The 14496-nt window shown below is 40.3% G+C and overlaps 2 protein-coding genes across 2 annotated transcripts; both read left to right on the top strand.

Annotated features, from left to right (window-relative positions):
- The first annotated feature begins 2156 nt into the window (after positions 1 to 2156).
- Positions 2157 to 4184, top strand: LOC140346368 (uncharacterized). The gene is made up of 2 exons (XM_072432384.1): positions 2157 to 2278; positions 3539 to 4184. Exons 1-2 carry the CDS (start codon positions 2157 to 2159, stop codon positions 4170 to 4172), a joined length of 756 nt encoding a protein of 251 aa, XP_072288485.1. The 3' UTR covers positions 4173 to 4184.
- Positions 4185 to 5481: 1297 nt separating this feature from the next.
- LOC140346361 (sodium/hydrogen exchanger 2-like) lies at positions 5482 to 13973 on the top strand. Its single transcript, XM_072432371.1, has 13 exons — positions 5482 to 5801; positions 6673 to 6895; positions 7532 to 7772; positions 8820 to 9070; positions 10064 to 10281; positions 11127 to 11323; positions 11409 to 11498; positions 12225 to 12295; positions 12408 to 12545; positions 12944 to 13040; positions 13116 to 13202; positions 13685 to 13748; positions 13879 to 13973. The coding sequence occupies exons 1-13, from the start codon at positions 5552 to 5554 to the stop codon at positions 13971 to 13973; spliced, it is 2022 nt and encodes a 673-aa protein (XP_072288472.1). The 5' UTR covers positions 5482 to 5551.
- The last annotated feature ends 523 nt before the right edge of the window (positions 13974 to 14496 follow it).

Here is a 14496-nt window from a genome sequence, read left to right as displayed (position 1 = left end):
TCATCAATATTTGACAGAAATAATCGCTGGCAAGTCGACTTATAAAGTATCGCTTTAGCCCTAATTCAGACAACGCAGTCATTAACATTACGGCATGGTTTTATGTCATGGAAAGGAACTGAATTATGTTCTTGTTCTTATGCGACCTTGAAAAAACATCACTAGAAAACAATGGCTCACAAATTCAGGGAAACAGAAGCGAAAGTTGCACCAGGCACGATTTGACGTTGGGCCTATTTTTTCTCCATTATGTTAAAAGTTCAGCAAAAGAACGACTGGTTCATATGTCGCCCGATAAAACACATTTGAAATTCTTTACTGTAAAATCACCTTAATCCATTTATATTTCTTGTCTTATACAATAATAATCCATTCCTTCTGCAGTGTGCAACAAAACTGTACAACTCTTTTTCTACTTCGTCCTAATGGATAAGAGCAACTTTAGGCGAGAAGTGGAATGTTAAAAAACGACTTTAAATACTCTAGACTTTCATGTGCACGTGCATGTCTGTGGACGCAGCGTGGACACAGCCAATTCTAATAGTTAAAAGTAAAAAAACTCGGCTGCACACGTGTTGCTCGAACTTAAAACGTCTTTCTTTTGCCAAAATAGCACCTTGTGTAGTTTTTAGAATCCATTTTCAGAACCACTTTAGTTCAGGGATCACCTACTAATGTTTCTAAGTAGTTTGACAGCTATTATCATTTATAAAACTCTTATTAATGCGTATTATGTGCTATAAAATCCATAGCTAATAATGCTTAAATAACTGCAATGAAGGTAATGTGACTGACCTGGGGAAAAACATGATTAAGTACTAATTAACTGCTGAGAATGGTGTTTGTTACTAGTTTTTCTTTAATATGTGGTCCCTTAACTCAAGATTGTATGTTTACTTCTAGCGTTTTGTTTTTGCCCAAAATCCCCATTTGAGAAGCCGCAAAGGGACGTGAATGGACTGTTTCCGTCGAGCCGTCTGGTCTTATTGTGCCCCGTTTGTCAGTGTCTTAAAGTGACGATTCCAGTTTTACACAATCACGCGGTCCTTAAAGAGAATCGTTATTTGAATCATCTTGTAAAAAAACTGAATTTGTAACTGAATTGTTATTTTCACGTTGAATAAATGGTTGTAAGTTTAAGAAAAAGTGTGTTATTGACGCTTCAAAGGAAACGATGTACGATTTTAGTTGCAAATCTTTATTTTCTCGGTGAAGATGTTGTTTTTTTGCCTGGAATTTCCACAAAAAAACATTCAACTTAAATCCATTTCCAGGGAGACAAGCGCGTGACTATGTGCAATCCAAAACTCCACACAGGTTTTACAGGAATGTGCAATCGAAAGACTGTAAATATGGTCGATGATATTTTGATCACTTTAGTTTAATGGTGGGTGTTGAACAGGGCTAATTGTGACTAGTCGACAATATAAAAAATATGTATTATTTTCATTCAATATAATCTTATTGGATCATCGTTATAGTTTTCTGGACTATACTCTCTCTAAAACACACGCTAAAAGACCTTTTTATGACAAATACTGCAGCATTATGTAATCAAAATGGCCAAAACGGAGAAACAGCTTCATATTTTCAAAAATAACACACTTTATTCATAAATATTCTCTGCTTAGAAGACCCCAGCCACCATATTTAGACCTTTATTTAGTTGATAATGTGTTTTAAAAGTCTCAGTGTTCAATGACAATAACCGTTAGACTTGTCGAACGCCTAAATCATTGTTTGTTGACTTGTATTGTCTTGTTAAACACGTGGCCCCTGCTCCAAGACACATTTCTCCTGCAGGACATTTGATCCTATTTCCCAAACTGTGTATTTTTTGGCAATTAAAAATACCTAATAATAACAACAACCTAATAATCAAATGAAAATATAAAACAGACTGGTTCACAGCATTTTGTGGCAAACCTATTCCATGTTCATGAGACTGTCTAAAAATACTTTGTTTACCACGGAACATTATACACAAGTGAATGACAGTAACTACGCAATTCCCCTAAAATGTCAGTGTTTCTGATTCAGTGTCAGGAAGTGGATGAAGAGGGCGGACGGCTGAGTTGCAGAAGTGAAACACGCCAGCCACTATAACTAACTTTAGCTCCAGTTTGAGACTTATTGACGGGTACAAAGGGTCTGACATGTTGGGTGAAGCCTTTTTGAGAGTTTTGAAGTACAGAGACTCAGACACTGATGTGGAAAACAAGTCCAGATCAAACAGGAGAGAAGCTGATGGCGAACGGGACAATGCAGCCAAAACAGGGCAAGAGGATCTGGCCACAGCAGGTAAGAGCGTCACCACAGTCACATGAGTTTTAAAAGAATTTGTGTTAAAAAGTTGTTTTAATCAAATCAAATCAGAAAAAAACAAGTATTTAACTTGAACCTGGTTGAAATATTTGCATTTTAACAGTTAATATTTAGGGGGATTTCACAATGTATTGATGCTATTTCAACCCAAATCACAATGTGCATGAGTTTTGCCATAATCGTTCAAGTTGATATATGTTTCGTCTTTGAGAGCAACTGCACTGCTAAATATGGGCATGCATTTAGCTGAATAAAGAAAATGCACAGTTTTTTTTTGTGTTTTTTTTTGCAAGATTCAAAGTGTCTAAGGAAGTAAACGTCTGAACTATATTTGTACTTAGTGTGAAGACTGAACTTTTGCACAACTTTCTGTCAGTTAAATGAACTTTTAGAGCCAAGTCCTAGTTCCTCTTCTATCTTCACTTTCATGTACTGTATATTTGCATGTTGTTTATTCAAAAAGACACTGAAATAAAGACTCACAAACATCAGTGAAGCTTTTTAGAAACATTTAGAAGACAATCCGAACATTTATCGCATTTGTAGTTTTAACAAAAAGCATCTTTCATTCCTCGTTAGTGAGATCCTTGATTTCAACAACAATGTGAACAATGTGCAGGGAAACAGCGATGTTCTAATTTGAGTTAACAGATTGTCCCTCTCAAACTTCAAAAAACAAAGCAAAATTAGAGAACGAACCAGATAAAGTGATATGGACAATTTTACAATACATATCATTATTATTTATTCGGGGTTTTTTTGGTGTTTGGTCATATTTTAGTAGAAGTTGCTGCAAAATTTCCAAGCAAAAAAGTGTGCCGAGACTCAAAAAGTGTTGAAAAATGACCGTACAGAATCCATATTGTGTTTTTTTCTTGAATGTTATAATAAACTATACCATACATGGATAATAACTTTTCTTTTTCTCCATTATAAATCTCAAAATTGCTCTGAAACGGCTTAATCATAGAAATTAGACTTTAAACTTTCTGTTCTAAATCTAAACAGCAGATCTGAGAGGCATCATGCAAATTGAGGCATTTCATAAGTATCAATAAAAGTGACATTTTTAAACCTTATTACCTGAGGGATGGGGGTAATCGATAACAGAAATGATTTGAGTCATGAAGTCCAAGTTCAGGCCAATGCAGGATTTACAACTCTAAATGATCAAATGATGAGGGGAAAATGACGGGTAAAAAAGTTGATTCAGCCCTTTAACATATATTACTCATTTTCCAGGAGGTCAAAGACAAGCCCCAGTCCCTAACCGAGGCCCCCCAGGTCTCCTCATCCCGGGACGTCCCATAAACCGGCCCCCTGACCCCGTTCTGGTGGACTGCAGTCTCCTGGCGCTCTATCCCGACCTCCAAGTGGCCGATTCAGGACCGATCCCGGCAGCAGCCAAAAGCGCCAGCCCTCAACCTCTCATATCTCCTCCTGTCAATATCCCTGTCCACCACCCAGACCAGGACCAGGACCTGGACCAGGACCAGGGTTACTTGGTGATGGGGGACAACGTGAACGTCAGCGTGGACGTCCCGGAGCTCAGGACCAACTCGGTGCTGAATGGGATGCTGGAGAAGAAGCTTGAAGAAGTTTACCTACAGCATCTGACGGAGAACTTGGCCAGATGCCACTCGAATTTAGGGAATAGTATTCTGCACGGTCTGGTTCCTCCGCCGCAGCCCAACGGTCGAGGCCTGGAGGACTCTCTGATGGTCAGCGTGGAAGAGGCCTCGACATCCAGTGAGAGGACGATCAGTTATTTACACACGAGAAATGCAGGGCCATGTTCCTCCAACTTCAGCTCTCCAGTGCTGAGGATCTCTGAACATCAAGACTGACGTTATTCCACCGCTAAACAGTCATGACTATTTATGAATATGTCTGACGGAGCGTGACAGTGCTGTGTTTGTGTGTTTATTTTACAGATGTGTTTGAATATTGTCTTTGTTGTCATGGCTTGATGCTTGTGAAGTTATGCTCTCAAACGCCATCTGCTGTTGTGAATAAGAACTGCAGCTCAATGTTGTCCTGCCCACATTAAAATACTTAATAATACATAATACAGCTTTTATGGGCGTAGGTTATTGCCAAGATTGTACCAGTGCATTATTTGCTATTTCAGATGAATCTAGAAATGTGAGTGTATGTGTTTTGGATGTTGAGGCAATATTATCATACTATAACATAGGAGTAATATAAAAAATAACTGCAAAAAAAAGAGCCATAAAAAAAACACAATGGGAGGATTGTAATTTAGTGTTGATTCATTAATTAAGCAAAAAACATCCAGAACCATCCACACACGTGCACTTTCAATTATATTACCTGTAGAATGTAGTAGTACCAAAAATAAATGAGTCAATTAATAAGGTTAACAAATGTCTCACTGGAAGTCTGTACCCATATTTTATTTATGTATTAATTTATTTATTTTTCTGATTCACACAGAAATCAACCTAATTTTCCAGCACAAGTTAAAAAGTACTAATAATTCCACTCCCACATGCAGAAAGGGAGTGAGGAGTGGGGAGAACATAACATCATAATAGCCTATGCACGGCTGTTTAAAATTCAATTCAGTTCATTTTTGTAAAGCCCATAATAATCACAACAGCAGACGCCTCGCGGGGCTGAACAAAACAGTTGATCTTTTTAGCAGAACGTTTGAAAATCAAGCAATGAAACGTTGGTCAATAATAGAGAAGCAGATTAACCAACGCGGGAATTGAGCAAATGAAAAACTGTCCCAGAGCCGTCCTCAGACCCTCCTTCTTCTGGACAAGGACAAACTACAAAAAAGTCTGGAGGAGAGATCCTACTTCAGGCAGATACAGAAACTGGTGCAGATTAGACAAGGCCATCACACTTTAGCTTGAAACCTTCATATCAGATCGGTTTTTGCACCAAGTTTGTTATTGAGGTGAAAAACATAGACATTTGCGGACAAAGTATTAGTTGTGGTAATTAGTGGTTCAATTCAGCAGGAACATGGGCCAACAGGAACAGTTCTGAGGGCTGAATCTGGGCTCAGTTGGGACGTCCCTGCTGTTTGTGGCGTTATGTGCCGTGTCAGAGGTGGCGGCTGGTGCCCCGGTGCTAGCTCAGGGATTCCAGTGCACATTAGTGTGTTTTGTGTTCTCTGTCCTGCCTTTATCTCCACCACCGCCTGTGCCTCTGCCGCGCTCCCTCTCGGCCCCTGTCCCGTTATGGCAGCAGGATGTCCTCTCTGCTCCTCTCCACGCTCGCGCTTACCTGTTTGGCGGCGGGATGCTCCGGCCTGAATCCCCCTGTCGACCCCCCGGAGCCCCAGACCCTGCCCCCGTCGCCGGGGCAGAACGGCAGCGGCGAGGACGTCCCGTCTGTGGATGTGCCGAGGGCTCTGGGGCTTTTCAGCGTGGACTACCACCATGTGCAGGCGCCGTTTGAGATCGTGCTGTGGATCATGCTCGCGTCACTGGCCAAACTGGGTGAGTAGACTCTGAGCGTGCAGCTAAAAGACAAAAGAAACACATACATAAGTAAAGAAAAGAAAATAACATCAGTAGATCATCAGGTAGTTTGTGTGTTAATATTTTACTATTATTATTCTGTGGTGCATCACATCACCAAAGCCAATTCCTATCCATCATCTACTGGGGATTTTTTTCTACAGAATTGTAAGGTTTTCCTTAATATCATTATTTTTTGCTGATGGTTGAACTTCATATCCATTGTATTTGTATATCATAGAATGTCTGGTACGAGTTAACGACACTAAACCTGCACTTCTACTAAACTAAGCTAAACCCAGACAACAAACCATGGTGAAGGCACAAGAGTGTTTTGAGTCATCATTGGGTTCATCTATTGTTTGACTTTCAGCATCATTTTATCCATGGCATTTCATAGTATTTTCAAACCATCCATTTTCTTCTGTTCATCCGGGGCCGGTGGCAAAGGCAGTAGTCTGAGCTGGGGTAGTCAGACTTCCCTTCCACACACACTTCCTCCAGCTCCTCCGGGAGGGTCCTGAGGTGTTCCCATGGCAACAGTGAGACTCAGTCCCTCCAGTGTGTCCTGGGTCTTCCCCGGGTTCTCTTCGATGCCCGAGCCACCTCAGCTGGCTCCTCTCCGCGTGGATGAGCAGCGGCTCTACTCCGAGGTCCTCCCGTGTGACTGAACAAAGAGGACAGTGCAGTTGGGAAGTGTGACTCAAAAAACTGACCTGAATAAAGGTGTCGCTCCCAAGCCTGATCAAAACTACTTTAAGATGTTCACGTCAGAAAGAGCTTTAACCTTTGACCTCTGATCATTCTGCTGCATGTTGTACGCATTGAGCCTTTTGTCCTTCTCCTCCAGGTTTCCACTGGTCGGGTCGGGTCCCCGCCGTGGTCCCCGAGAGCTGCCTCCTGATCATGGTGGGGCTCCTGGTGGGCGGGGTCATCTACGGCGTTCGTCACTCGGCTCCGCCCACGCTGAGCGCAGACGCCTTCTTCCTGTTCCTGCTGCCCCCCATAGTGCTGGATGCGGGGTACTTCCTGCCGGGGAAACTGTTCTTTGAAAACCTGGGAACCATCCTCTGGTCCGTGCACATCCTGTACTCAAGATTACAACTGTGTACCATATTTAACCCCTTATACACACACGTCTCAATAAAACCAAACATGTAAATGAAAATGACCACTGTATTTTCCAGCACCCTGGCCAAAATTATGAAAAAAGGTGCCACTTATACTTATATTTATACTTATATACTTATACTTATACTCTAGAACAACTTATATGTGATATTATTTGTTATTTTCACACTTGCAACCACATTTCATACTCCAGTGCGACTTATATATGTTTTTTTCTTCTCTATTATGCATTTTTTGGCTGGTGCGACTTATACTCCAGTGCGACTTATAGTCCGAAAAATACGGTAATTTACTTGTACTGCATTACTTTTTTGCTACATTTTTTGCTATATTTTTTTTGCTATATTTCACTGCTTCCTGGACCAAAAACCAGGAGCAGTGAGTGCCAGATCTTTAACTCTGGAGGAAATACCAAGAGGAAAATTAGAATATGAGACAAAATAACTAAAATGTAGCAAATAATAATCTATTTTATCAGTAACTCTGCAAGTGCATCAAGAGATCATGTTCCTCTCATAATTCAATAACAGTGAGATGTTCTTGACGTCTTCACCGTCACAGTTGTCCTTGTCCTTCAGGTACGCGGTGTTGGGGACTCTGTGGAACGTGCTGGGTATCGGCCTGTCCCTGTACGGCGTGTGCCTGCTCTGTCCCGCGTCTCTGGGGGACGTGTCGCTCCTCCACTGCCTCCTGTTCGGGTCCCTGATCGCGGCCGTGGACCCCGTGGCCGTCCTCTCCGTGTTCCAGGAGATGCACGTGAACGAACAGCTCCACATCCTGGTGTTCGGAGAGTCGCTGCTCAACGACGCCGTGACTGTGGTGAGGGGGGGCGGGGAGGCCGGGGGGGACGGGGAGGCCGGGGGGACGGGGGGACGGGAAGAGCGGTCAGTGGGGTATTTGAATGTGGTGAGGGGGGACGAACATGATGGAGGGTTTGCCACTTCCAGAGCCCGTTCTCGATCAAACTGACTCTTTCATGTCATTATTTTTTAATGTCCCCATTGTGTGGACAATTGGACAAATAAAGACTTATCTTCACTCTTTCTCTTGTCTCGATGGAAATGTTTCTGCTTTGTCTGAAACGTTCCATCTCCCTGGAGACAATGCAGGTGACAGCAGCAGGTGAAGTTACAGGTCAAAGCTTCCTCAGACAACATAAAACACACCTAATTGAATAGATGTAGCACACTGTCAAAACATGAATAATGTGAGACAAAGAATGCATAAAATGTCCATGAGATAAGCAGAAAAGTTACTTATTGCATCTTTAATATCTGTAAAATACACGCTTTTATGAATGGTTTCCTCTTCGGTGTTTTAAAGCACGATAGGGCTGCAAAATGTAATCAATATGTGAACTATAAAACTTAATAGTCATATTTTGATCATCAAAATCGTTATCTGGACCACTTGTATCAATAATACACTTTATTCAAAAATATTCTCTGTCTAGAAGCATTCAGTTACTACATGTTGCTTTCATTTGGTCGATAATGCATTTTAAAAGTCATTGTATACTAAAAAGAATTGATTAACTGGTCAGCTCGTGGAAAAACAACTCAAAATAATTATCAGTTGCGTCCATGGAAAACCAGTACGTAAATATAAATGAACAATTGTGAGAAAGCAATTACTGCTTTGAAGATATACAATTTTTCCATTTCCTATAACCTCAGCCTGTGGTCAGAACAAATGACTATTGTTAGTTGATAAGTTACACATCTCTCTTATACGATAACTTCCTCCCATGGGCTTGATTGTGATCCTGTTTTCATCTCAATCATTTTTACTCACCTGAAAAACTCAAGGGACAACATTAGAGTTGCAAAAAAACACATTTGACCACATCTTAACACATCTTGGCAGGTGCTGTACCAGTTGTTGGAGTCGTTCCTGCGCCTGCCGTCGGTCTCGGGTCCGGACGTGCTGCTCGGGGGCTGCAGGGTGCTGGTGGTGGGCTTCGGGGGCCTGTTTGTGGGGCTGTTTTTCGGGCTGCTGGCTGCCCTCACCTCCAGGTTCACCCCCAGAGTCCCGGTCATCGCTCCGCTCTTTGTTTTCCTCTACTCGTACCTGTCCTACCTCACCTCCGAGATGCTCCACCTCTCCGGCATCACAGCGTAAGTCCTCACAACGTGTAGTTTGGGGAACGGTAGTGGTGCAAATCCCTGGTTTTGCTGGTTCAAATCTCATCCAAAGCACCCGACAGCGAAAGGTTCAATCCATCCTTCTATACTTCTGGAGCACACCACCTTAACTGGAAGATGTTAATATAACTTAAATGAAACCCGTCGGAAACCCAAACAGACATGAGAGTCAAACACGGGACCCTCTTGCTGTGAGGTGAGAGTGCTAACCGTGTAACCAGTGTGACAGCAAGGCAAAAGGCATGAACAAACGTCTGAAATTGAATGCTACTGCTGTAGCAGTAGCTGACAAAAGCAAGCGACTAAAAAGTGGAGATGTAAAAGAAAAAATTGATTTTCTTTTGTCTCTTTTTATCGTCACATTAATTGAGTTTGATTTCACTTTTTATGACATGTTTACATTTGTATTTTGTCCTTGTATTATGTTCAGTCTCACATTTGAGGCTGCAATACTGTAGTAGCGTGTGGAATGAATGGATAATGCAATACAAAGAATTTTGGGTGTCTTAAAATGTGTTATATAAATCCAACACATTATTTTTATATTTATTTTTATCATCATTTGTATTATTAGCATTTTATTATATTTTTTATTATTATTATTTGTATTATCATTATCATTTATATTTGTATTATTCTTATTGAATTGGAAGAAATGTGTTATATAAATCCAACACGTTATTTCTATATTTATTTTTATATTTATTTGTATTATTATCATTTTACTATATGTTTTATTATTATTATTATTATTATTATTATTATCATTATTATTCATATTTGTATTATTATTATTGAATTGGAAGTTTAATCTAAAGTCTAATTGGTCTTTAATTCAAATTGCAATAGAATTTTGAAATAATCATAATCCACATATTGGTCAAAGGTATTAAATAACAAAACAAAAAATATCCGTATCTCTGGTTTAAAGACTCATGAAGACCTCTTGCTTTCCTTGTCCCTCAGGATAGTGACGTGTGCGGTGACGATGAAGCAGTACGTGGAGGCGAACGTGTCGGAGCGCAGTAACAGCAGTATCCAGTACTTCCTGAAGATGTGGAGCAGCTTGAGCGAGACCCTCATCTTCATCTTCCTGGGCGTGTCCACCATCCAGGACGTGCACATGTGGAGCTGGCCGTTTGTCTGTGCCACGCTGCTGCTCTGCCTGCTCTGGAGGGCCTCAGGTGACACAGCCTCACACACTTTAGTCACACAAAGTACTCAGTTACATCGGCTTTAGTAAACTGTGAGTACTTCTCTGAGTAGTTTTCAGATGACATACTTTACCCGCTCTTGAGTGACATGTTTATCAGTGTTAAACGGTTTTCTTACTTGAGTAAAAGTTTAAACATTCACAATATGTAAATTCTTCAGCTTCTAGTGCTTTATGTTGAGCATTTGTGTTTCATGCACCGCTCCAAATACTTTTTTACTCATTTATTGGGTACTTTGTAATGTATTTGAGTAAAACATGAGGTCACTTTAACCTTACTTGAGTATAACTTTATAAAGATACTTAAAATGTATGAATTGAATAAAATTTGAAATTCAATTAACTCTTTATTTTGTCCAACACAATTTTCTTTTGATCCAATATCAAGTATTCCTCTGGCATGTTTTATGATAAAGAGCTGATGAGTTTTGAATTAAAATGCACTGAAACTACCACTATAAAGAATGTTATCTACACTAAAACACATGTACATATCATTGGGTTTCAGTCACTTTTATGTGCTCTGAGGATTAAATATTTTGTTTTGAATTGAATTATTAATTTCAATCGTCTTAATTTTTCAACCCCTTGAAATGAAGTGCAGTATTTAAAGGAGCATTGTTTTTTGTTTGTTTTTGTCTTTTTTATTTTTTGTCTTATTTTCTGAAACATGTACTCATATAACAGTAGATTTTGTTTTAATTAAAAGTATCATAAATAAGCTGTTTTGCACCCAATGTATCTTGGTTATAATTTGGTGCTGACCATCTTGATACCATTAAACACTTGTATCATTATAGACCTCTGTGTTTGCAGGAGTGCTGCTGCTCACTGCTGTGGTGAACAAAGTCAGGAGGAACAAAGTGACTTTCAGAGACCAGTTCATCATCGCCTACGGAGGCCTCAGAGGGGCAATCTGCTTCTCTCTGGTCTTTCTCATCGTCGACTTTCCCAAAAAGAGGCTTTTCATCACCACAACCATCGTCGTCATCCTCTTCACTGTCTTTGTCCAGGTGAGGTCGAGCTTTGACTCACAATAACTCCCTCTAAGATGTGTGTATATGTATATTTGTGTATATGTTTGTGTGGTTATTTCAGGGCATGACCATAAGACCTCTGGTGGATTTGTTGGACGTGAAGAGGAAAAAGAGAGCTCTGCCCAGCGTCAGTGAGGAAATGCACAGCCGGGTAATTATTGTATGATATTTGTGTGGGGCATTTTAACTTCAAATGCAGTTTTCTGAATATTCTTCTGTTTTGGTCACGTATGGAAAAGGCCCATATATGATATTTACTGTAGATCAGCCCTGAAAGTGACACTCACACACACCAAACTCTACAACGTTGTACTTAACAAGATGTTGACAGATTGTACAGAAGGATTTAGATCAGTGATATCCAGAATCCCCTATGTACTTTTCTTTTTCTTTGTAACTATAAGGTCAACTAAATGAAGCAAAACATTAAGACCTGGCTCTGTCCATTTTTCATGTTCATATTTGTCCCACTTACTGTACAAGTGTGTGGTCATTTCTACACATAACATTGATGAAATAAAAACAGTACATGATTAAAAACTTTAATACCATTTTCTCTCATATTTATGTAGATGAACAACAGAATTGTTTTTCTACTCACCTGCAATGTCTCTTAAATGCACCAACATTCCCTTACAGATATTGTGTATTTTTTATATATATTGACACATCTAAAATTAAATAAAAGATGCCACTAACACTGGTACAACTTTGAATTATCATTTAAAAATATTCCCTTCTCACCCTGGTTCAGAATCATTCCAAATAAACTAACCTGAACATATATTAAAGATTTGTGAATATACAAACTTGACTTTTAAACTTTAACTTTTAGAATATTTAGCTGTGTTATTAAATGCTGTTCTTGCTGCTGCAGCTCATCGATCACCTTTTGTCTGGGATCGAGGATGTTGTGGGATACTGGGGACAGCACTACTGGAAAGACAAGTGAGTCCTCCATGTCTGATCCAGAGCTCACCACTAGAAGGCGGCAATGAGCTCCAGCTGAGCGTATTATCATTATTATTATTATAAACTGTGACATTTTGTGATGCTGCAGGTTTGAACAGTTCAACAGAACGTTCCTGCGCCGGTTCTTGATTCGAGAGGAGCAGCAGAACCGTTCCAGCATCCTCCGAGTTTATCAGGAGCTGGAGAGACAAGAGCAGGGAGAGAGGGAGACAGCAGTACAGGCCAAGTATGTTCCACGATCTATGAGCAACCTTTTTATGAGTCACAGCTACAACATTGTGAGTAAAATAAGAGACAGAATCATGTCCATGTCACTGGGTCTGCGCCTGGCCCTAGGGATTTTGCTATTTGTGGTTTTTGTGCCTTTTCAGGTTCAGAAGTGTGCTCAGATCACTAAAAAATGTGCAAATGAAGAGCCTACATAAAAAAATCAAATAAAATCATAATAATCCGTGTTAATTTATTAACTTGAATAGATTTTTTTCCCCAAAGCATATACGTCAAGCCCTCAAGGTACATGTTCCCCGGCTCACTGGCTTTCAAAGTGATGAATTACTATTTTATGTGACTATGAATAAACATGTTTTCTATGTTAATTAACTCATCTTTCAATATTTTGTTCAGAACAGTTCCTCAAACCAACAGTCGTCCTCTGCTTCCTGAAGAGATGGACAGTATCAGAAGGATCCTCTCTAGAAACCTGCATCGTTTCAACAGCAGGGTATGAAAACAATAATCTCAATAAGACAGTTATAAATGTCTTTCCAGACGTTGAAAGTGCTTTTCTCTCCATCAGATTCCGGCCTACAGCCGCCACACCCTGCACCAGGACACGACCAGGACGCTGCAGAGACACCGGAGTCTGGGGGAGAGAGACACTCAGGTGCAAAAGCAGGCAGTGGTTTATGGGGAAAATGAATTCAGAAAAATGTAAAAAAAAGTTTTTTGTTAAAACCATGTAACCAGTAAAAGTTTGTATCACAGTTCAAATAAAAAGCCATATATCTGTCTCATTATATGGCAATAACACCAGGTACAGACAGACTTTATTTACATTTGAATTTAGGTTATACAAATGTAGTACCCTCACAATAAGACAACTCATCAACAACCCATACTCATGAAGATGTTTAAATGTGAGATAATAGGTAAATGTTTAAAGAGGAAACATTTATTGTCATTAATTATAAGTGATTTTCATGTTTCAGTAATTTTCCAAGCCTAAATATAGGTTAAAATACTATCACATTATATTCTAGTTTCTTATTAAATTAAATTCTTATTATTCTTATTATTATATAGTTTTCCTTTTACACATATCTTCATAGATCTAAATAAATCATCCATTTTATAAATCATATCCAGGTGGAGGACGCAGAGTTCAATGGACTCCACAGTGTGAGAAGTGGACTTCGGAGATCTCACACTGGTGAGGTTTACTCCACAAAACACCATCAAAGCTTCTCCAAAATCCATATTAACTATTCTTTAAAGCTCAACTGATGAAACTAATCATTTTACCTGTCACATTGTATTCTTCCATGTGTTTCCCTCTGCAGTGTGCACAAGTCCCACGTCTTCTATCCCAGAAGAACAAGCAGCACCAAAGCACGGACCCAAGAAGCACCTCAGTTTTGACATAGAAAGTGAATAATTCTCTGTTAAATAAAATTGCATTGCTCCAATTGTTTGCTGTGTTCAGGACTGGGGGGGTGGCTCGCCTCGCTATAGTTATAGTTAAGTGGCTGCAGAATTAAGCGGCTGCAGAATTAAGCGGCGCGGTCAAATAGCCCAGCAGTTTCGGGAGCCGCGGCACGGCCATATAGCCTCATGGCTAACCCTAACCTTAACCCTACTCCTGACCCTAACCCCAAGACCTAACCCTAACCCTACTCCTGACCCTAACCCCAAGACCTAACCCTAACCCTAACCCTACTCCAAGACCTAACCCCAAGACCTAACCCTAACCCTAACCCTGGTCAAATAGCCCAGAAGTTTCGGGAGCCGCGGCACGGCATATAGCCTCATGGCTGACCCTAACCCTAACCCTAACCTTAACCCTGTTCCTAACCCCAAGACCTAACCCTAACCCGGCGCGGTCAAATAGCGCAGCAGTTTCAGGAGCCGCGGCACAAAATAACATGGCAGTTTGGCGGCTCTGTAGACACTCCCTTAAT

Source organism: Eucyclogobius newberryi, unplaced genomic scaffold, assembly GCF_026437365.1.
Source record: "Eucyclogobius newberryi isolate DKJ021-1_F unplaced genomic scaffold, fEucNew1.0.hap1 SCAF_11, whole genome shotgun sequence".
Taxonomy (NCBI): Eukaryota; Metazoa; Chordata; class Actinopteri; order Gobiiformes; family Gobiidae; genus Eucyclogobius; species Eucyclogobius newberryi.
Note: the sequence above shows the minus strand (reverse complement) of the source record. Positions and strands in the feature narration are given on the sequence as shown.

What these genes read in the sequence shown, in the direction of transcription:
- LOC140346368 (XM_072432384.1), top strand. Translation starts at nt 2,157, where the DNA reads ATGTTGGGTGAAGCCTTTTTGAGAGTTTTGAAGTACAGAGACTCAGAC. An exon ending in GACAATGCAGCCAAAACAGG is followed by an intron (nt 2,279 to 3,538) that starts GCAAGAGGATCT and finishes AAGTTGATTCAG; the next exon opens with CCCTTTAACATATATTACTC.
- LOC140346361 (XM_072432371.1), top strand. Translation starts at nt 5,552, where the DNA reads ATGTCCTCTCTGCTCCTCTCCACGCTCGCGCTTACCTGTTTGGCGGCG. An exon ending in CACCTCTCCGGCATCACAGC is followed by an intron (nt 9,071 to 10,063) that starts GTAAGTCCTCAC and finishes CTTGTCCCTCAG; the next exon opens with GATAGTGACGTGTGCGGTGA. An exon ending in GTGAGGAAATGCACAGCCGG is followed by an intron (nt 11,499 to 12,224) that starts GTAATTATTGTA and finishes TTGCTGCTGCAG; the next exon opens with CTCATCGATCACCTTTTGTC.